The sequence below is a fragment of the Camelina sativa genome, chromosome 12 (assembly GCF_030686135.1).
Source record: "Camelina sativa cultivar CO46 ecotype springtype chromosome 12, ASM3068613v1".
Classification (NCBI taxonomy): domain Eukaryota; kingdom Viridiplantae; phylum Streptophyta; class Magnoliopsida; order Brassicales; family Brassicaceae; genus Camelina; species Camelina sativa.
The window spans coordinates 10,155,829-10,178,164 of NC_141891.1; the positions used below are offsets into that span (position 1 = coordinate 10,155,829).

General features: G+C 36.4%; 4 protein-coding genes and 1 pseudogene across 4 annotated transcripts; 2 read left to right on the plus strand and 3 right to left on the minus strand.

Moving 5' to 3' along the window:
* Positions 1 to 140: 140 nt before the first annotated feature.
* On the plus strand, positions 141 to 1,833 carry LOC104731230 (methyl-CpG-binding domain-containing protein 1). The gene is made up of 3 exons (XM_010450549.2): positions 141 to 379; positions 526 to 619; positions 1,126 to 1,833. Exons 2-3 carry the CDS (start codon positions 575 to 577, stop codon positions 1,630 to 1,632), a joined length of 552 nt encoding a protein of 183 aa, XP_010448851.1. The 5' UTR covers positions 141 to 379; positions 526 to 574; the 3' UTR covers positions 1,633 to 1,833.
* Positions 1,834 to 6,428: 4,595 nt separating this feature from the next.
* LOC104731231 (uncharacterized) lies at positions 6,429 to 10,206 on the plus strand. The gene is made up of 9 exons (XM_010450550.3): positions 6,429 to 6,502; positions 6,648 to 6,704; positions 8,134 to 8,210; positions 8,484 to 8,956; positions 9,039 to 9,253; positions 9,363 to 9,443; positions 9,536 to 9,611; positions 9,707 to 9,790; positions 9,876 to 10,206. The coding sequence occupies exons 2-9, from the start codon at positions 6,669 to 6,671 to the stop codon at positions 10,001 to 10,003; spliced, it is 1,170 nt and encodes a 389-aa protein (XP_010448852.2). The 5' UTR covers positions 6,429 to 6,502; positions 6,648 to 6,668; the 3' UTR covers positions 10,004 to 10,206.
* A 1,743-nt stretch (positions 10,207 to 11,949) lies between these two features.
* On the minus strand, positions 11,950 to 13,654 carry LOC104731232 (uncharacterized). The gene has a single exon (XM_010450551.3). It carries the CDS (start codon positions 13,239 to 13,241, stop codon positions 12,150 to 12,152), a length of 1,092 nt encoding a protein of 363 aa, XP_010448853.1. The 5' UTR covers positions 13,242 to 13,654; the 3' UTR covers positions 11,950 to 12,149.
* A 1,990-nt stretch (positions 13,655 to 15,644) lies between these two features.
* LOC104733375 (jacalin-related lectin 45) lies at positions 15,645 to 18,162 on the minus strand. The gene is made up of 6 exons (XM_087479771.1): positions 17,929 to 18,162; positions 17,573 to 17,772; positions 17,235 to 17,354; positions 16,739 to 17,152; positions 16,194 to 16,658; positions 15,645 to 16,118 (listed from the first exon to the last, which is right to left on the minus strand). The coding sequence occupies exons 2-6, from the start codon at positions 17,759 to 17,761 to the stop codon at positions 15,810 to 15,812; spliced, it is 1,497 nt and encodes a 498-aa protein (XP_087335897.1). The 5' UTR covers positions 17,762 to 17,772; positions 17,929 to 18,162; the 3' UTR covers positions 15,645 to 15,809.
* A 780-nt stretch (positions 18,163 to 18,942) lies between these two features.
* Positions 18,943 to 22,303, minus strand: LOC104733376 (protein SRG1-like; annotated as a pseudogene).
* Between the last annotated feature and the right edge of the window lie 33 nt (positions 22,304 to 22,336).

The window sequence follows — 22,336 nt, forward strand, 5'->3', positions numbered from 1 at the left end:
CACAAAAACTAGGTTCACTTTATTAAAAAGAATCTAGTAAATTTTAAAAGTCTTGAATGGCAAAAAAAAAAAAGTTTTAAAGATGCAAAATCCAAAAAATCACCTAAAACTAATAAACATTCAAAGCCTAAAACTTAATTAGGCAAAAAATATTACAATTTTAATTAAATTAAGAAATGTTTAGAAACAAAATCCATGAGAAGTTTAATGAAATGGTCTGTGTGTAACATTGTAGCCAATCAAATCATGACATTTGTAAAATACAGTTGGAGAAAAATTTAATCACATTTACTTCCTTCTTCTCTTTATAATAATAATATAAAAAGACAAACTATTGCTCTGAGAGATTTCTGGAAAAATCTAGTTTCGTTGTTCAAAGGTATACACTTTGAATCACTCCCCCTGTTTGATGTTTGATTTTCTAATTGATAAATTCTCAATTTTGAAGTTTTCTCGTTAGGGTTCTTCGTTATATTGAAATTCTAAGGGCTTAAAAATTGTATTTTTTTTCTCCTTTTATGGCAGTGAGTGAATTTGAAGAAGTCTCTCTTGGTCACCGGAAAAAAGTGGCAAGATGGATGCGAAATCAGCAGCTTCAGCGTCATCAACCACCGCTAAGGTATAGTAGTAAAACCCACTTTACTTCACTGCACACACACTTCGATTTCGCTTTGTCTCTGTTAATATACTCACAGATCTTATGCTATTTGTGTTCCGTACAATTCAATTCTATCTCTTTAACTTCGAGATTTTCTCAGTTGAGAGACATATAAGCTTTTATTGAACATAAGTTTTGCTATATCCGTTTGGGGAATCAGGCTTTTATTACCCTCTTTATGAATGTGTTTTGCTATGTTTTGGAATGATTCTCTTGTTCTTGTTCTCAAAGATGCTTTGTCTATTTTTGTGGTTCCCGACTGTATTTTAGAAGAAGAAGTCTTGAAAAGTGTGAAACTTTGTGTTCTTTAGGCATGTTTTCTAGTCTTTGCCATATATTAAGACGAGCTGTGTGATACTAACCTGTTGTAGCATGGTTCTTGTTTGGTTATATGTTATCCAAGTGGCATGTGTGTGTGTGAGTGTGGTTCTTCTTTTCACAGAGATTCCATATATGTATCTGTGCAGAGAAAATTCATTACTTCAGGGAAGTTGGTTGATATCTATGCTGTTGAATGTAAACTTTGCTTGAAGTGGAGGAAGATTGATACTCAAGAAGAGTATGAGGAGATCAGAAGTAGACAACGAGAGGACCCATTTGTGTGCAACAAGAAAGAAGGTGTTTCCTGTAAAGATGCTGCAGACCTCAACTATGATTCCTCCAGAACATGGGTCATTGACAAGCCTGGCTTGCCTAAGACACCAAGAGGGTTCAAGAGGAGCTTAATTCTGAGAAAGGACTACTCGAAAATGGATGCTTACTACATAACTCCTACTGGGAAGAGGCTCAAGTCTCGCAACGAAATTGCCGCATTCATTGAATCCAACCAGGATTATAGTTATGCACCTCTTGGAGATTTCAATTTCACTGTCCCAAAGGTGATGGAAGATACTGTTCCTAGTACTGTCCGTGGTGGTCTAACTATCAGGTCAGGACCCATAACCATATTCCATCCAAGGAAAAAATTTAATTGAGCTACACAGTGCTCCAAGCTTCTGATGCTGTTCTCCGAGTGATCTGGGATCTCTAGGTTGTAGTTGGTTTAGTTTTTGTAAGGGGTTTAGGGTTGAACTTGTGACTTTATAATGTATTTCAAACCCATCTCTTTGACTCTGATTTGGTCGTTATTATGTAATGAATGATGATATTATCTTCTCTTTTTTCGTTATGTCCCACTAATGTCCAACAAGTCTCTTACACTAATGACCATCACCACTTGAAATATGCTTGGTTCATGAGAGTATTGTCTGCAACACGAGGTCGATCTCAAGAATGTAGAGTAAGTGCAAAACGAACCTAGCATGGAAGAATCAAGTACTTGCCTCTCTTTCTGTTGATTTTGTGGCTCTTCTCGTTGATCTTCAACATGTAAATTTGAACTGGTTTTGAAACGCATAAGTGTAATTTTTGGTAAGCTGAAAAATATACTCCATGACCATTTTTGTTTGTGTATTGTATATGTATATCACATTTTTTTCTTTCTTTAAATATAACTTTTCATTATTATTTATGCCAATCTATATTTCTAGGAGAGACCAAAGTGCTTCTCCTCACAGTGAAGCTAGTGTGGCAGAGTTTTTTGGTCCTCAAGGACTATAAGGTGTCCACGAACAGTCCAGATTCTGCAGCTTAGACCATTATCAGGTTTAATTCTAATCCTGTAGATAGCCGTAGCTTTCTGTTTCAAACTCTGCCTAAACAGCCAGGTTGCTAAGGTTAAAGGATGTTGTATTTAATCCACCCAACAAGACTAATATACCAGTTGTTGCATCGAGTAACAATAGCTATTTAAAAACCGTAGACTCTGTAAATCGATTAAATGGTGTCACATAGTAAGTCTAAACTCATGAAAAGGAAACCTACAAGTGCAAAAGAATCTCAAGAGATAAGGAAATGCTTTGCAAGCACACAAAACGGTAACAAGTAAGTAAGTATATCTCTACTCTAAGTTCCTTGAGTGTGTATCACAAATCTGAATTTCTAAAAACTCGTTTCAGCCATGTCTTCTTGTTGACTCTACTCTACTCTACAGGTTTGCTTCCGTCCGGTTAAGCTACTGGTTCCGGACCAAAGTCACCTCCAACTGCAACAAGTAAAGTTGATGTCTTATTGGGCAGAAACAAGTAACCCAAAAATTCCAATAAAGTATAGTTGAGAAAGAGACTAATTACCACAACATCTCCATCAGTGATAAGCCTATAAGCTATTGCAGTTCCTCCAAACACACCAGATAGTGTAAGATCGATCTGTACAGTCCCATTCGGGAAGACGTGACCAACTAGCTGTAATATATCAGCACGGCCCTGCAATTCATATTTCAATCAATAACCTGTTGCATGAATCTCTTCTTCTTTTTTTTTTTTTTTTTTTTTTTTTGTCTAAAGTAAACACATACCAAGTTTGTCAGTATCTCTTGGCGTGTATAAGAGTATACAGTACCATCTGAAATTTTCCCTGTTGCATTTTGAAGGTAGATGATCTGACCGGTCGTCTGAGAAAGCGATGCTAACCATCCACAGATGTCCTGGCACCAAAGATACAAAAAAAACGTCACACTTTGGAAAGAACAGTTTCTATAAAGTTTGGAAGAGTTGAAAGGGTATAACATACTCGATTAGTGGTGACTGTGAGGATTCTGTGTTCCCTGAAGAATGATTTTAAAAAAACCTTTTTATTTCCAAAACTTTGTAATGCAAGAGGACAAAACTGCAACTAGATAGAAGTATAGAAAACCTTGCAGCTGCTGGAAGCACGAGCGGGACTGGTACCTGTTCCTGTAGTACTCTTCGCATTATATATTTCACCTGCAGACGATGTTTTAATTTAGTAAGAGGGAAACAAAAGCTGTGAATACCTCTTGAAGCAGAGACTTTTAAAATGTAACTAATTAACTATACCTCAACATCTCCATGAGACACAAGCCGGATGGCTCTACAAGAACCACCAGCAATACGAGAAAGTGTAACTAGGACCACAACAGTCCTCCATACATTTAGGTGTGGTAGATTGATTGCACCAAAGATGGCCTCAATTCGCTGAGGACCCTGTTTTTTGCAAAAGACGATCAAGAAACGTTGTTGCATGTGATATGCAAAAACCTAAATTGATTATATATTCGAAAAGAAATTAACAGAGACTTACGTTGACGACTGTGACAGATTCTGGAAAACCTCTCGGCGTCACCTCAGCTTGAGAGATAAGGCCTGTTGCAGACAACGGTAGGATGGTCATGTTGCTACACGACACAGCAAGACGCACGAGCTCACCGATGATTTCCTTATTTCTTATAATGATCGTTCTGATTATAGTATTGAGGTCAATCGGTGGATTCCTGAGGATAAATCAGTGACAGAGATAAAATCACTTTACATGTTTTTAATGAGATCAATGCAATCACCCCAAGCGAGGTCTCTATCAATTTCTAAGATCTATGTTCTCTAAAGATCAAACCAAACCAAGCGAATTCAACACTAGATTCACCAAGACGCAAAATCTCACGAAAACAATCTCAATAAAACAATCTCATCGATTCAGCAAGCATATAACAGAGATGACTTGTGTACCAAGAAAACAAATTGAAAGCATGAAACGAGAAAAAAGAAGAAGATGAAGAATCGTACATCGCTGGTGGCTGTGGCTGTTGTTGTTCAGCAGACATGGTAGAGTAGAGTTCTTCTTGATCGTTCACACCCGCTTAAGAATCTCTCAGTAAGTTTCTCGAGAAAATAAAAGAAACAAGAATCTTTCTCGAGAAAAAAAAATGAAGCGTAGTAGAAAAAGAAAAAATAATGAAATGTAAGTTTGTTTTATAGAAAAACAAAAACATGGGTAGATTACCTCCACGTGGATTTTTCAGCAAATAATAACCGTTCGATGGATCCGCATTCGTACACTCCTAGTCTCCCCCAGGCCCAGCTTATTAGGTTTTTATGACGTGGCAATGGCATCGTCCATCCACGTGGACCACCGTTGGGTTTCTCATCAATTCCTAACCGTCGATCGTTGACCGTTGGGCATCTCTCTGCTCTCAGACGTTGACCCTCATAAATTAAGCAATGAGAGAGCATTAGCAAATTACAGGAATGGTTTCCGAATGGCTCAAACCCTCTGCCAGTCACAGCGGTACTTCTGTAAAACACATAGTTCCTGAAGATGATTCTTTTATTAAATTCGTGTGAGAGGCATTGAACTAGCTACAAGTCTTTTCTCCTATTCTTGGTATATATATATGTCAACTTATCATAGCATCACTGAATGAAGTTGTTTTTGGGCTTATAAATACATGGATATGATTAGAACTTTAGTCACGTAATGATTGCTGAAACGAGGGAATTGCAAGTACTGTAGTTTCTTTTGTTTTGATTTGATGCTAACTGATTCGCTTTAGAGCCATGCTTTTGACAATAATGTCACACCACAACCTTCCACATGTACCGCATATTTTCGTGAACTTGATATGTTCTATTCATTAATGTTTCCATGATCTTTAATGCATTCCCAATATGTCAAAATGCAGTTTTATACATTTCTTGAGACAAGTGTACGTGGTTGCAATATCACTATTGCCAGTTTTCCTCGTATTCCTTCAGCGATGGAGATGGTGATATAACCGTTTCACCAGGAAGCAGCCACCTTTGTTGCACTTGGTGAGTACAAGATACCTATATATCTCAATCTCCGTTTTGTTTGCTTGTTTGTTTCGTTGCACCTTAACGATGCCAAGTCTTTTCTTTTGATCCAAAAACTTCCCTCGCTTGCTTTCCAGTATTGAACATAGCATTTCCCGTACATAATGCACATAATTAATGTTGGTCACTCGTAGTCGTATAGCACAACTATTGAGGTAATACAACTCTCACTTGATTATCGAGTCAATACAAGTATTTTCCGGCAAGTGAAATGAAATCTTTGAAAAGCTTGTTTATTTCTTATGTTGAATCAAGTATTTGGAAGTGATAAAATGCAATGGTTCGTGCCATTGTACACTAAAGAAGATATGAAGAAGTTGCCATCACTTGGAGGTTTATATCAACAAGACTTCAACAAGCATGTCGGAGATGGAGCCGCTTCAGTTTCTATATAGACCTTTAGACTTAAAACTTTTGGAATCGAAAATTTGCTTTGTGTATGTATCAATATACCTTGTCTTGTGTAAATTTGCTTTAGTGCCTTTCGTGGATGTTTTGTCTCTATCTTTTTTTTTTTTTGTGAAAATAAATTTTCTCAAGTACTGTATCTATCTTTTTACACACAACAAACATGTTCATTTGATATTCACATTTCATAAATATACATTTTCATTGTGATCTATAGATGATAATAACATGCATTGACGATATCTATTATATATTTGGATATGGATCGGAATAGTGAGATTACTCAACTCTGCAAAGACCTGATGTTCCATCAAATAACAATAGATATATAATCACCACAGTCCAATGCTTTTCTTATTAATGCAAGAGAGGTGCTCCTACCCTCCAACTACAATGGTGTGTTATGTAAAAGCCCACACTATATCTGATTCTTGCACACTTGAAATCCATGGGCATCTACAAAAATAAAAAAAATAATAAAACTTATAATTAGGGATTTAACTAAAGAAAAAAAATATAACTTAAAGTAAATTATGCCATGTTTAGAAAAAAATCCATGAAAAATCTACATAAATGGTATGCGATAAGATTTTTAGCCAATTGTTTCACGACAACTGTACTTACAGTTTAGACAAGATTTCTTTTAGTCTTCACAAACTGCATTATAAAAAAAAGGGTTACATGACACAATTCTCTAATTACCCAACAAAAATTGCTCTCAAATTTTCCATTGAAATTGTTGTTTGAGGTATACAATCTGTTGAATCACTCTCTCGTTTGGTTTTCATTTTGTGGTTGAAAAATCCTCAACTTTGAAGATATTTTTTAATATATATTTGGTTGTTAGGGCTTGAAATTGAAGGTTTTGTGTGTTTTTTCTTTTGTTATGGCAGTGAATTTGAAGAAGTTGATATATGGACGCTAGATCTGCGGATTCAACAACTCTTGAGGTAACAAAACTAAGCAAAACCACTTTTACTCTCCCACACTTCAATTCGTTTTATTCTCTCTCATAATACTACTCACAAATCTTATGTGTTTATGTTTCACACATATCAATTTTATCTCTTAACTTTGGGATTCCTCGATGAAAAATCATACATAATAGGTTTAATACTCAAAATTTTAACTTTTATTATGTTGTTAATATACCAAAAATTAAACAAATACGAAATTGCGAGGAAAGTCATTTGAATAACTAAAGAAAAATCCAATTCAAGTAGTAAAGTATACATAAAATGGATTTAAGAAATAGTAAAACTATAAAATCATCAGCAAATCACTGTGTGACATCTGTAAGACATAGTTCCTGAATTTTTCTTTATTATATTCTTCTGCCGAGTAAAAGAATCTAAAATCCTGATATTGTTGTTTTGAGCTCACTGAATGAACTTTATGATCAATCTTATGATGGTGATTTTGGTTTTGTGCTATGAAATTTTCAGTTTGGAGTAAAATAACATATATATGGTAAACTATATTGGAAAAAATGTCGTTTTAACTATAAACTTTCAAAAAAGAGTCGTTTAAATCATCAACTTTTCGTGTGGTCATTTAAAACATAGAGTTAGAGATGACTTCCCATTTAAAACATGAAACATTATTGACCAGACCAAAAACCTAATTTTATAATTTAAGGTGACGGAGTAATTAACATCCGTTAGCTTTTCTGTTATGATGTCGTTAATAAATTTCGTTTGGGACAAAAAGACAGTTGTTTGGCTTCGATCGCTTCAGACATTTTTTTCCAAACTATATTTCTACGTATATACTCTGGATAAATATTATGTACATAAATTTTCCATGCTTATTTTAAAAATATAACACTACGGTTTTAAGATAATAAAATGTTTTTTTTAGTCCTGTATAAGGGAAAATTACCATTAAATGTAATTTCCAATTACCAAAAAATTAACAAAAGAAGTATATCAATTTTAACCTGTTATAGAATAAAATAATGTGGTAAGATTTGTTTTCCTGTATGTTATAATTGTTATTCATGCATAATATACGTTGGCAACCAAAAGAAGACAACAAGTTTAAGTTACAAGTTATATAAATATCCAAAATTTTAACTTTTCTTCTTTTGTCAATACTAAATTTTTTTTATAACTAATACGAAATTCAGTGGGAACTCATTTAAAGAAGAGAATTAAAAAAAAATCACAATTCAATTAATAAAAAAATATATTAGAATTTAACAAAATAGTTAAAAAGTAGTAAAATTATGCAACATGTTTAGAAATAAATCCATGAGAGCAGGAAGACCAAAATTACAGGAAAGGTGTCCGGTGCCCCAAACCACCAAACCAATCATATCGCGACTTGTGTAATTCCTGAAGCTTCTTATTTATTCCTAAATTCCTTCTTCTTCCTCAGTTCCTCCTCAAACGATACATAACTCGAGAGTCGAGTAGTAGTCTTCTCTCTCTCTCTCTCGATCCTTGTTGTTTGAGGTATATCGATGAATCTCCTTCAATTCCTATGATGTTTTTGATTTCACTGTTTTTTTTTTTGTGTTTTTGAATTTTTCGATTTGGGGTTTCTCGTTAGGGTTTTTGATTCATGTTATAGCTCTGCTCGTACTTTTTCGATTTTGATTTTTTTTTTAGACGATTCGTTTTGTAATTGCTTTTAGGTATTGCTTTTGTAAGTAGTTTAGAGAGTTGGTTGGTTGTGGCCTAGAGAATTTGAGATCTCTTATGAATTCTGTTATTGTTTTTGTGTAGTTTTAAGTTAATCCAAGGGAGGAAGATGCAAGGAGGTGGTGGTGGTAGAGATCCTTTTGGTGGATTTGGTTTTGGAGGAGGAGGAGGCTCTTTTGGTGGATTTGGTGGTGGTCTTAATAATGGTCCTCCTCAAAATCTCATGTCCAGTTTTTTCGGTGGAAGAGATCCGTTTGATGATCCTTTTTTCACCCAGCCTTTTGGTGGTGGTGGTGGTGGCATGTTTCACTCCAATTTCTTTGGAACTTCCAGCATGAATCCTTTTGCAGAAATGCGTCCTCCACCCGGTTTTATTGATCAGCCACCAGGACCAAGTCGATCATCACGTGGACCTATTATTGAAGAGATTGATTCTGATGATGAGAAGGAAGGAGAAGAAGAAGAAGGGAAAGAGAAGAAGAAAGGGAGTCTTGGCAAACATGGCCGGTCCAGCAGTGAGGCGGATACTGCTGAATTTGCTAGAGTGGAAGCGGAAGGTGGTGATTACAACAACCTTAGTTATAAAGCGGACTGTGTCTACTGGAACTGAATGTGTTTTTTTTTTTATGTTTTGTGCAGAGAGAAGGAACAGAGAGTTGCAATACATGAATGCAAATCCGGAGAGAAGGAACTCACAGCAAATGCAGAACATTAATGTTAGTGGTATGGTGAACAATGGACTATGGCAACCACAAACCCGTAGTTATAGTTTCCATAGCTCCTCTGTTACTTACGGTGGTCAGAACGGCAACTACTACACTTCTTCCAAGACTAGAAGGACAGGAAGTGATGGGGTCAGTTTTTCACTTTTAGTAGTAATCTATTTATATGTGTCATGTATGTGTGTGTGTGTAAGAATGTTAGGTTATGCTTACTGCTAAAACCGGTATTACTGTGAAACAGTTAACTCTTGAAGAAAGCAGAGAGGCCAACACTGCAACGCGGGAAGCTGCACACAGGATCTCGAGAGGCCTTCATAACAAGGTGTTTTATACATTACAGAGCTGAGGATTATGAAAATATTTTATCTTGTCTTGTTGGATCTCAAATATAAGTGATTTTCTTATGCTTTCCAGGGCCACACAGTTGCTCGTAAACTTAACTCAGATGGCCGTGTTGATACAACGCAGACCTTGCACAATTTAAACGAAGGTATAAGTAACACTTTCTCGTTAAGCCTCAGAAAGATTCTATTGTGGATATGAGATCCTTATATACCCTTTGCTTTCAATTGCAAAATTCTGCAGATGAGTTGGTTGACTTTGAGCAGTCTTGGAATGGAAATGCTAGAAGGCAAATGCAGTTACCTGGTCGGTCTGGTTCCTTTGGCAGTAAGTATTCAAATTACGCCTTTTTTTTTTGTGTTGTACCTTCCTTTGGGAACACTGAGTAATCATCTCTTTGATATTTTTACAGGCGATCTTGTAAACAGAGAGCAACCAGTGTTGCTTCCCTCGACTGATCCAAGTCCTTCTCATGCACGATCTGAACCATCAAGAAGAACAAAAGGTGCAATGAATGTAAGAGGATATGGCAGAAACTAATCTAGGACCACATGTCCGGTTTCTAAAAAGGCTTTAGGGCATGCAACCAAAGACTATTTACTGTACTTTGGTTGCAATATTACTGTAACTTGTATGATGACATGATATGAGGGTTTTAACTACTGCTCCTTGATGATAATTATCTATGTATCTTTTGTTACATTAATCAGTTCTCGTTACCTATAATTAGATAAGGGTTATTATTTTTCAGTTTTACAAAATTCATAAGTATGGTTATGAGTGTTTCTGATCGACATAAATAGAAGAGACGACCACTTTACTGTTAAAGAGAGGTATAAACAACAACGACCAAGACAACATAAGATAGTAACAGAAGATTACTTTTTAGAATCTTAATACACGCATAGCCGCATAGGTCCACTAATTTGTGTAATTGTGTACATAGCATAGGTCCACTAAGTTGCTTCTCATTATCCATTGTTCTAGGGTCATATGTTCAAAGATCATTATTCATTTCTAATTATAGAAATTTGGTATATCACACACAAGATTAGCGTACAAAATGAATGAATGTGTCATGTGTGTCTGTCTACACTGGCACTGTCACACCCCTCTCCCAAAAATACACCAAAAGAAAGTACCAACTTGCGTAGCTAATCACATTTCTCTCCTGACCTGAAGAAGGGAAAAGAAAAAGGGGTGAGTAAAACGAGTTTACTCAGTGAGGAGATCAACTCTGCCCACTAGCCATACAGTAAACACGTTCCAAACATAAACACGACCATTACTTAGCATAAAATCAGAATGTCTAACCATCAACAACCATCACATCGACGACATGCAACACATAACTCATTTATTTCTTTATCTCGTTATCATGAAATCATGCAACTTAAATATCACACTCAGAGCAAGGCCCTTGCGGCACAACTACTCCCACACTCAGAGCAAGGCCCTCATGGCACAACTACTCCCACACTAACATTCTCATTCTCGTTCTCATGCATATGCTTATGCCATTCATAAACTTGTCTTAACATATATCCTTAAACATTAAAATCACACATTCAAGTTACTAACAACCTAACTTTATAAAATAATCACAAGCCACCCAAAGACTATTCACAAGCCTATACTTAGCAACTATCGAAGATTATATAAGGAAAGAGGCTACTGCATAACCGCAAATACCACCCTCACCTGACTTTGATCTGGCAAGAACTGGAAGGAAAGGCTGAAGCAGTTAGCAACAATCTTTCTCGGTGATAAGGATGGCTCAGGTGGCTTCCCTAACACCCCTTCTATCTGAAACAATCGTCAAACTGCCTTAAAGTTCACAGGTATCGCCGGAATTCTTTCACCAAAACGTCAGGTTGAAACTGCAAACTCGGATCGAAGTACCGTTTGTTGCTACTTCTTCCTTGCAGAAAGATCTATCCAACGACACCCAACTCACAATCTGGGTCCTTTAGTTTTGACCGGAAACTGATCACCAATATCCCTACTTGACACTGATCTTTCCTTCCTCCACCAAACCACCGGTGATGGATCTCGACTCCGGTGAGAGAAGTGAATGACGGAGATAAACGCTGACTCAAGCGGTGGTGACTACGGCTCGACGTAACGTGGCGAACAACTTGTTTCTACTTTCTTACGAACAAGGACACACCACAACAAGGACAGCAACTTGATCTCAACGAGACTAGTGATGGTGACTTGAGATTCAGATTTACGGAAACAAGGGAGTGATCGAAGTTGGAACGAAAACTTTGTAAGCGGCTATAACGAAGAAGACCATACGTACACCCATATATACACACTCGCTTAGGGTTTTGTTTAACAAAGGAGCTGGGCCTTTAGTGGGCCTAAACGGGTCTCACAGTTCTCCCCTACTTTAAGAGAATTCGTCCCCGAATTCAACATTCTTAGCTCGGTTAGGCTTTCATCCTTAATAGATCATGGTATCAAAACTTGTCCAATAAAAATTCTAAACGACTCAATTGACCATTAAAGAATCGAATAAAACGCAACAGTCTCAAAACCATTTAAAACAGTAAAAAAATCTTCATAGAAATTCAAGGAATGAATTGAATAAGAACCTAACATAGTATGGTCCAAAAAGAAAAACCGAAAAAGAACATTTAAAGCTTTCCTCTGATAAGCTTAAATCTTCTGCCTTTGAACTTTAGTTTTTAACCTGATCTTGTTCTAGAGCAATGTCTGACGCGACACCTTGATTTGATGTAGCAAACACACCAGGCCTTAAAGCTTGCCTCTTCGGAGGTGGTGGAAGGTTTTCCCGGTTTTGGTTTCCTTGATGTCCCCCTCTTTGAAGCATAGTACACTCCCGTGCATAATGGCCCAGCTGACCACACCTCCTACAGTCTCCATTTCCGATGGGGCAGTTCTTGACCAAATGATCAGTCCCCCCACACCTAATGCACGCTCCAATTGCCTCCCAACATGTTCCACCATGCTTTCTGCCACACGTAACACATTTTAGGAAACGATTCTGGCCTAGCTCTGAGTCATTGTTATCCCAAATTCGCTTATGAGATTTTTCTTCCTTAGTTACCCCCTCATTAGTCCTTATGAGGTCCTCAGCTTCTTCCTCAATTCCTCTTTCAATTGTAGCAGCTTGCTCTACTAGCTCAACCATGCTAATACATCCCCGAATAGAACAACGATTGCGAATATTAGCCCTTAATCCTCTCATAAATCTACGAATCAACTCCTGCTCTCCATACTCCCTTCCAATAAACCTCCTTAGACGAGTGAACTCAGCATCATACTCTCTGACAGTCATTATGCCCTGACGAAGCTCCAAAAACTCACATTCCAGCTGGTCCATAGCTTCCTGAGGAAAATACTTTTTATTAAACTCATCCAAGAAATCCTCCCAAGTAGGCACATAACCAACAGGTAAGCTCCTCTCAACATTTCTCCACCAATTGTCTGCATTTCCCCGCAAGTAATGCACTGCAAGATCCTTTCTAAACTCCATTGGACATCTAGCTGTCCTGAAATTTTTCTCCAACGTCTGCTGCCAATCATCAGCCCGGGTCTGATCATTCCCACCAATAAAGTACTCAGTCCCCATGGTTCCCATGAGCTTCATTGTCTCGAAATAAGAAAACTCTGCCGGTAGCGGTGGTGGCTGACGATGCCGAGGTGCAACTGGAGGTGGCTGACGGGGTGCTGCTTCTCTAGGTGGTGGTGGGGGTGCATACACAGGTCGATCCAAAATCTCCTGCATCATGTTACGGAGCTCTTGCATCTCTGCACGAGTTGCAGCAATCTCTTATGCATGAGCGGCAATAGGATTATCTTCTGCTTGTGGTTGACCTTGCTCATTAGCTGGTGCATTACCAACTTGGTTTTCTCTGGGGTTTGCCGCACGCCTTCCTCTTCTGTTTGGTGCCATTCTCTGCTTGCATAAGATCAAAATTCAGAACCACTACGCAAACTAAAAATTTACTCAAACAATTCTAAACGCAAGTCTACTTCTTTTGGTGTTTTTTTTTTTTTTTTGAAAAGTCCCAGTCCCCTTTTTTTCAAAATGCTACAATAATTTTTTTTTTTTTTTAAATCGTTTTAAAATCTTAGCCTTCCGGGTCAGAACCGGCTTGACTTTAACCTCCGCTCTGATACCAATTGTCACACCCCTCTCCCAAAAATACACCAAAAGAAAGTACTAACTTGCGTAGCTAATCACATTTCTCTCCTGACCTGAAGAAGGGAAAAGAGAAAGGGGTGAGTAAAACGAGTTTACTCAGTGAGGAGATCAACTCTGCCCACTAGCCATACAGTAAACACGTTCCAAACATAAACACGACCATTACTTAGCATAGAATCAGAATGTCTAACCATCAACAACCATCACATCGACGACATGCAACACGTAACTCATTTATTTCTTTATCTCGTTATCATGAAATCATGCAACTTAAATATCACACTCAGAGCAAGGCCCTTGCGGCACAACTACTCCCACACTCAGAGCAAGGCCCTCATGGCACAACTACTCCCACACTAACATTCTCATTCTCGTTCTCATGCATATGCTTATGCCATTCATAAACTTGTCTTAACATATATCCTTAAACATTAAAATCACACATTCAAGTTACTAACAACCTAACTTTATGAAATAATCACAAGCCACCCAAAGACTATTCACAAGCCTATACTTAGCAACTATCGAAGATTATATAAGGAAAGAGGCTACTGCATAACCGCAAATACCACCCTCACCTGACTTTGATCTGGCAAGAACTGGAAGGAAAGGCTGAAGCAGTTAGCAACAATCTTTCTCGGTGATAAGGATGGCTCAGGTGGCTTCCCTAACACCCCTTCTATCTGAAACAATCGTCAAACTGCCTTAAAGTTCACAGGTATCACCGGAATTCTTTCACCAAAACGTCAGGTTGAAACTGCAAACTCGGATCGAAGTACCGTTTGTTGCTACTTCTTCCTTGCAGAAAGATCTATCCAACGACACCCAACTCACAATCTGGGTCCTTTAGTTTTGACCCGAAACTGATCACCAATATCCCTACTTGACACTGATCTTTCCTTCCTCCACCAAACCACCGGTGATGGATCTCGACTCCGGTGAGAGAAGTGAACGACGGAGATAAACGCTGACTCAAGCGGTGGTGACTACGGCTCGACGTAACGTGGCGAACAACTTGTTTCTACTTTCTTACGAACAAGGACACACCACAACAAGGACAGCAACTTGATCTCAACGAGACTAGTGATGGTGACTTGAGATTCAGATTTACGGAAACAAGGGAGTGATCGAAGTTGGAACGAAAACTTTGTAAGCGGCTATAACGAAGAAGACTATACGTACACCCATATATACACACTCGCTTAGGGTTTTTGTTTAACAAAGGAGCTGGGCCTTTAGTGGGCCTAAACGAGTCTCACAGGCACCTTACTTTCTTCAAATCATTTGTTTTGGGCAACTCGAGATTGATTCTCGGTGGAGTGATGTTTTCGTGAAGTATATAATATTATTCCTTCTTCTTCTTTAGTATTTATAGAAATTATACTTTACAGCACCAGAAGGACCAACGACAAATTAGAGAAATTTTCATTAGCAAAAAAATAAAATAAAGCTACAAAAGCATAAAATTCCTGTTTTCGCATGATTACAGATATTTTGTTGCGTAGAAAATTAAATCATCCTTCGTATTTGTGAATTTTTTTTTTGAAATTTTTGTAACCGTTTCCACTTCTAAAAAGTAGGTTTTATTGAAATTAATGTTTTGAATACAACTTGCAAAAAAATTTGTAACTTGTTAGGGGAAAAAAAGTTTCAACTTTGTGAATTATATTGATTCTTACAAGACTCACAACAATGAGTTTCTATAACCCTTTACCAGTGAATGTGAAACTATGTTGATATTGATAAATCTCCCTCGTGGAGAATGAGTTTATGTAATGGTAAATATAAACTATGCCTGAGTTTATGATAGTGACAAAAATATGCATGTAATGGTAAATGCACCTTTTGCTTTACATGCCACTTCTTAGATTTGGAACCGAAAGATCATTGTTAGTGTTTCTCTATTGCATTTTTAGTGGATTAAGTTAGCTTTTCTTTGAAGTATTTATATAATAATATGTTATTGAAGAAATTTTGATAACTAGTGTAAATATAAAAACAGAGTATAAAACAGAGTACTTCTTATTCAAATGGACTTTTAGAAACAACAAACCATGACGATAAGATAAAAAGGTACTTAGGGAGAGCATATGTTTGTCCAAAAAAAAAAAAAAAAAAGGGAGAGCATATATATATATAGCTTCTGCTCTTTATAAATAAAAAAATGCTTTAAGGATTATCGATTGGCTTGACGTAAACACCAATTTGATGAAGAGCACCAAATGCAGACTTGCCATGGAACCCAACAATCTTGTGACCTTCCATCCCCAACACGAACGATTCTCCCACATACTCATAATCTTCTTCTTCGTTCCCCAACGCTTGATATGTACCCTTGTTTGTCTTGAACTTAAGCATCGTTATGTATTTGAATCCAATCAGTTCAGTCAATTCACGCACTATTCCAGAAAGTGGCAGTCTTTGACCGTAGTGTCCTTCAACGGATGTGATGTATTCATCTCCTAACGAAAGCTTAAACTACACCAAACATAAAACTATATTAACATTAAAAAGTTCATTGCGTATAATTAATTCGAGAAATAGAACAAATACCTCTTTGATATCATCACCTTGGATGATCTTCACGTGATCGTTTCCATTTACAGTTTGGTACTCTCCGTCGGCGTATCCGTTGACGTACTCGAACTTGGCCGACTTCACAACTGAGTGTTCGCTTGATACTGTTATCTTGTAAACACCTTCGTGGATCCCATCATCCCACTCCTTGCAACCAGGATTCGCACCTTTTGCTTCTAGTTTCTTCACTGGAGGAGCTACCACCACCGCAAAATTTGCTCCGAGAGCAGTGAGACGATTACCGAAAGACCTTCCTCGGAACCCGACAAGCTTATCAAACCCTTTTGCCATGATGACGAATTTGGTACCATTCGGTTTCCCAAATACCTCAGAGTCTCTATCCTTTGATGTTTTGAAGGTTAAAGACGAAATCAAACCATATCTATCGTAGAATCCCTCAATGGACTTTATGTACTCGTCATTTTCATAGTCCAGCACGAACTACATAACAAGGGTTACGTTATTAGTAGTGGATAGAAACAGAACATGAATTCAAGAAACCAATATTTATATATATATACCTCTTTACGTTCTTGTTGTAATTTGCCGTGAGAATGAGTTATCAGCTGATCTCCATTACTGTATACGAATTCAACGGAGGTGACACGATCAGCATCTTCTCCAACACGCACTTTCCTCACACAGTCGTAAACCCCATCGTCCCAATCGTCTCCATAGATCCCACCATGAGGTTCTACTTGCTTGAAAACAGGAGGAACGAAGATAAAGTGAGCTCCTATAGAGCAGAGAAAGTCACCAAAGCGACCATGGAGCCCAACAAGTTTCGTTCCGTTATTGCCTTCTAACACGAACTCCTTGCCAGGCAAACCGGGCGAACCAAACACCTGAGATGCTCTCCCGCATGATGTCTTGAACTGAAGCTCCGACACCGCAAACTTAGACCTTGGATTCTCATCCATTCGACTAGGTTTTAACTGAAAAAAAAAAAGAGAAAAACAGAGCAATTACAAAATGGTACACCCATACGCAGAGCTGAAAACAGAGCAAACAAACAACCTCCTCTAATCCAGCCAGGTGCTCGATATCGATGGTACGACTCCCATATACGTAATCATCTCTAATCGTTCCCCAAATCCATGTGATGTACTCGTCTAAGTGATTAACTTCAAACTCGGCCTTAAACACAGAGCAAAACAGAGCAATTTTCATAAACAAAGCAGATCATTTAAACAGAGCAAAACAGAGCAATTTTATAAACAAAATAGATCATTTAAACTCGTAGAGAGAGAGAGAGAGAGAGAGAGAGAGAGAGAGAGAGAGAGAGAGAGAGAGAGAGAGAGAGAGAGAGAGAGAGAGAGAGAGGGAATAATAATAGGAAATACAAAAGTAAAGACCTGTGTTTGTGTTCTTGTCTTTTTTCCATGTTCTCGTTCCACGACTACTCCATCTCTCACGTACTCAATCTTGATGTAAGCGATGCCCTGGGAGCATTCTCCGACAGTCACTTTCCTCACATAATCGTAAACACCATCGTCGAATACGTCTCCGTTGATGCCACCTTGATCTGTCACTCTTGTCGTCATTTTCTTTTTTCCTGAAATATCCAAATACGGTGTTTATTATTAAGAGCAAAACTCAAGAACAAGGTAAAGAAGAATATAACAAATGTATAGATGAGAGAGTAGAGAGACTTAGTAAAAAAAAAGGAAATGAATGGTGAAAGTAAAAATTAGAGAGAGTGATTTGTGACCTTTAGAAGTTCTTAGCTCTTGTTGTGAGAGTGGTGATGAATGAGCTGTTGTGGTTTATGTGTGTATTTAACGACCCTTTACTTGAAACTGTTTGGTATGGTATGGACCCTTTGCTTGAGTTTCTTATGTGATAAAGATAACTTCTAAGTTCTAAGTGATAGATTACATTTAATTTTAAGAAAAATTATTGAAGAACTTGAACAATTGTCAAGATTTACATGTAAAATTCATGCATGCCTACTTTATTGGTGTTTAGTTGTTAATAATGTAGAAGTGTTTGAATTATATTTTGGAAGTTTCAATTGGTATTCATCATTAAGTTATTATTGTGACAAAATTTCAATTTGACTTTCAAAAAATGCAAACTACTAAATAAACGATAAAAGTAAGAAAATTGAACACGAAAAAATTACCATTATACCGTAACCGTCGTTTTAAGTGCATGAATCTAAAGGTATGAAAAAACTTGGCTCTTATACCAACTGAAGTAGGGATCTAGAGACAAACTATTAAAAGCATGAAAATCTGTAAGAATACACGAAAAAGACCATTATACTTACAAATACGATAGATATAAAGTTTTTAGTTTTAACACTATGTTAAATAGTCGAACAAACTATTAAAAACACCAAAACTAATAACAAAAAATATAAATTTTTAAATTTTAACATGTGTTAATTAGTTGAACAAACTATTAAAAGTAAGAAAACTTAGCACGAAGAGAAGACTGTTAAGTAGCATCTACTAATTAATAAGAACTTTTAAAAATTTGACAATTGGACCCATAATGTTTATAAGTGTGGTCTATGCAAATCTCGTAGACTAATGTGAATAAGGGTTGTAACTTGTAAGTGAGATTGTGAAGTCGAATCAGTATGGACAATGACATATATAGTATAACTAAGTGAATAAGGGTTGTAACTGAGATTTTGTTTTATATTTTTACACAAGTCAAGTAAAAAATTAATATTTTCTCTTCTCTTTCTAAATATAGATTTGATTTGATATACAATTTAGTTTACCTCTAAAACGTCTCCAATATTGACAATGAAAGAATTTGGGAGAGGGTTTAACAGGAACCCATTTCCCATCTTTCTTGATTTGGAGACCTTCAACTTTATTCACCTGCATCAGAATGGTGAGTCCAACCGAATCAGAATTTGGAGTTAGACCGATAACCTGATCGGGTCGTTCACATGGCGGGTAGTAATTCATCCTCATACTTTGTGCTGAATCAACATCAACGAACAACTTTTCCATTTCCTCTGGTCTGATCTCTAGGGCTTTCGCCATTTTGGCTATTAAGATCTTTGCTACGCTCTGCACTTCAGCAGAATATGTCTCCAATGTATCTCTGAAAAGAAATTAAAAAACCAACATTCTTACAGAGAAATACTAAGGGGGTTTAAATTGAGGTTTTGTGTAGTTAAAATTTAGGTTAAGTTAAAATAAAACCTAAAGGGAAGAGGTAGCTTGGGGAACAAGTGAGGCCTGCGTAATTCAACAGGTTGCACTGTATGAAAGAACAAGTCTGCCCAATCTAGTTTCTGATCTTCTGAAACAATAAAAGCTTGTCCGAAAAATTTGATCTCATATGGTTGCTGCCAGAACTTCTTTTCTTCCATGGGAAGGTTGAAGAAACCTTGAATCTCCGACTTTGTTTTGTCCAAGAAACTTGGGTCTATTCCATGGTTTACAAGCTGTAGATGACCATAATAAATACATAACACCATAGTTAATTTAAAAGCTGTAGATGACAATAAATACATAACCAAAATAAAATTTTGATATAGTGTTATATATGCTCCCCACTTTTTTTTTTTGGTTTAAAATGCTCCCTACTTTGGGGCTTAACATGATAATAAAAAACGAACAGGGGTTGTTTTGTAAGAAACGATTTCAACAGGATAATTTCTTCAAATAAAAACGGTAAATTCTGAGACTTGCTTGCAAAGAAAAACAGAACAGGGAGTTATTTTGTAAAAAATGAGTTCATGCAGAACAATTTCGTCAAGCAAAATTTTTGAGAGACTTGCCTATAAAAACAAGTCTAATAGGCTCCGTATGATTGTATGAAGAGTTAAGAAAGAAAGAAGTTGTTGTGTAAACAGTAAAGTTGGAGACTTTTACTTGGAAAAATCCCCACTCTTTGCAAGCGAAGTCGAGTTTCTCAACTTCAGAATTAGAGCCGTGCCTAGAGATATGGAGGCCGGAGGCGGTGTTGAACTTTTTTTCTTCTACAATCCATATAAAACAAAAGTTTCTAAAATAACAATTAATATCATACATAAATAAAGGAGGAAAAACAACAATAAAAATTAAATATATTGAAACATCCACTATATTAATCTAAGAATGTAAATATATTAGTTATCACAAATTGTAATTTCAATGTTTGATTTTTGGTTTAATCAGTTTTAATTTAAAATACCTTATTAATTATTAACTATGTTACCCAAAATTAAAAATACCAGGTTTTTTCAATATAAAAGTGAGATTCTAGCTAATTAATTACAATAGTTTAGATGTATACTAACATCTATAATTTTTCAAAATTTTTGGCCGTAGGCGAGAGTTTCTTTTTGCCTCACGTAGGCACGGCTCTGTTCAGAATCCATGGCCGTCGATGAACACAGCCGCTTTATGTCGATGATTGGGATCTCGGTATTGAGACGACGCGAGTCATCGACTACGTCAGTTTTGTCTTGATCAAACCGGACATACCAGCTGGAAGGAACGGTCGTGATAATCTTTTCCTTAACCATCTCTTGAACAGAAGGAACTATAATATAGCTCCACTGTGCAGCTCCTTTTGCTTCCGTGGTGACTTCTTTCTTGGACGAGAAAGAACAAATTAAGCGATACAAAGATATTGGAATTGGAGATGCTACTAATGTTGGGAGATTATTCTTCTGTTGGTAAGTTGGTTGATCTGAAAAGGGATTTTTCTACGTAACTGATTGATTACTCTGAACATTGGGACTTGGAATTTTAAAATATACTATAACACGTGATAATCTTGGGTAAAATTTCTAAAAAAAAACATTAACTATTTAATATTTGTCAGAAAAAAACATGAATTTTTTTTGTTGTCAGAAAAATATGTAAACTATTTTTTAGTTGATAAAAAATATGCGAACTATTATTTTTTTCCAGTTTCTCTTCGTCTCCGTTACGACTGTTAACTGTATTGTGATGGCATTACTATTTTTGAAAAAAAAATCCAGAAAAAAACACAAACAATTTATTTTGTCAGAAAAATACATGAATTTTTTTTCTCTGCCTGAAAAATACATAATTTTCATTTCTTATTTTTCCATTAACAATGTTAGAGATCATAACTCATAACTTTCTCTGCTCTCTTGAACTTCATTCAAGTTTTCACTACTATTTAGGATAACTAGATTCAAGAACAAAAATACACAATTAGATTAATCGATTTCCAAATTTCTCAATTAGTGTTGTTTTATAAATGGTGAATCTGGTTAGGTTACAAGAGTTGATGTCCCACAAAATGGCTATAATCTACGATCTCGATCAAGTTTGCGTACACCAGCCCATTTGATGATTTACACTGGCTATAATCATTATAAAAGGTGCTAAACTAAAGAGATGAATATTTTTTGAAATGTATACAAAAGTTTACAAAGGTGGAAATCTCATAAAATTTTAGAGAAGTGTTGATGAAGTTTCAAAATTTGTAAAGTCAGTAGAAATCCAAAAACAACACTAATTGAGAAATTTGGAAATCGATTAATCTAATTGTGTATTTTTGTTCTTGAATTTAGTTATCCTGAATAGTAGTGAAAACTTGAATGAAGTTCAAGAGAGCAGAGAAAGTTATGAGTTATGATCTCTAACATTATTAATGGAAAAATAAGAAATAAAAAAATTATGTATTTTTCTGGCAAAGAAAAAAAGTTCATGTATTTTTCTAGCATAAAATAAATAGTTTGTGTTTTTTTTTTCTGGATTTTTTTCAAAAATAGTAATGCCACCACAATACCGTTAACGGTCGTAACAGAGACGAAGAGAAACCGGAAAAAATAATAGTTCGTGTATTTTTTATCAATAAAAACTACTCTATATATTTTTTTGGCAACGAAAAATTTTCATGTTTTTTTTTGGCAAATGTTGATGTTTTTTGGAATTATTGCATCCTAGCACACTTTTCCAACATTTTATTGCATCCTAGCACACTTGTTGTCCACAAGGCACTTTTTCCCTTCCTTCCTTCAATTCTATACAATTTTACCCCTCAACTCCTTCTAATACCTTATCAAATTTGTTAGAGCAAAATAATCTCCTCCTTCCATTTCTAACTAAATATTTGATCCTGTGGCTGTATGACTTACACCTGTCTAAGTCCTCCATATATAAAGGTTAAATCTTGTGTGGATAAGGGAG

Excerpts from the sequence above, each read along its gene's own strand:
- LOC104731230 (XM_010450549.2), top strand. The coding sequence starts at position 575 with ATGGATGCGAAATCAGCAGCTTCAGCGTCATCAACCACCGCTAAG. Across the intron at positions 620-1,125 it reads CGTCATCAACCACCGCTAAG|AGAAAATTCATTACTTCAGG; the intron begins GTATAGTAGTAA and ends GTATCTGTGCAG.
- LOC104731231 (XM_010450550.3), top strand. The coding sequence starts at position 6,669 with ATGGACGCTAGATCTGCGGATTCAACAACTCTTGAG. Across the intron at positions 6,705-8,133 it reads CGGATTCAACAACTCTTGAG|TTCCTCCTCAAACGATACAT; the intron begins GTAACAAAACTA and ends CTTCTTCCTCAG. Across the intron at positions 9,791-9,875 it reads TCGGTCTGGTTCCTTTGGCA|GCGATCTTGTAAACAGAGAG; the intron begins GTAAGTATTCAA and ends ATATTTTTACAG.
- LOC104731232 (XM_010450551.3), bottom strand. The coding sequence starts at position 13,241 with ATGCAAGAGCTCCGTAACATGATGCAGGAGATTTTGGATCGACCTGTG.
- LOC104733375 (XM_087479771.1), bottom strand. The coding sequence starts at position 17,761 with ATGACGACAAGAGTGACAGATCAAGGTGGCATCAACGGAGACGTATTC. Across the intron at positions 17,153-17,234 it reads ACCTGGCTGGATTAGAGGAG|TTAAAACCTAGTCGAATGGA; the intron begins GTTGTTTGTTTG and ends TTTTTTTTTCAG. Across the intron at positions 16,119-16,193 it reads AAGGTGATGATATCAAAGAG|TTTAAGCTTTCGTTAGGAGA; the intron begins GTATTTGTTCTA and ends TGTTTGGTGTAG.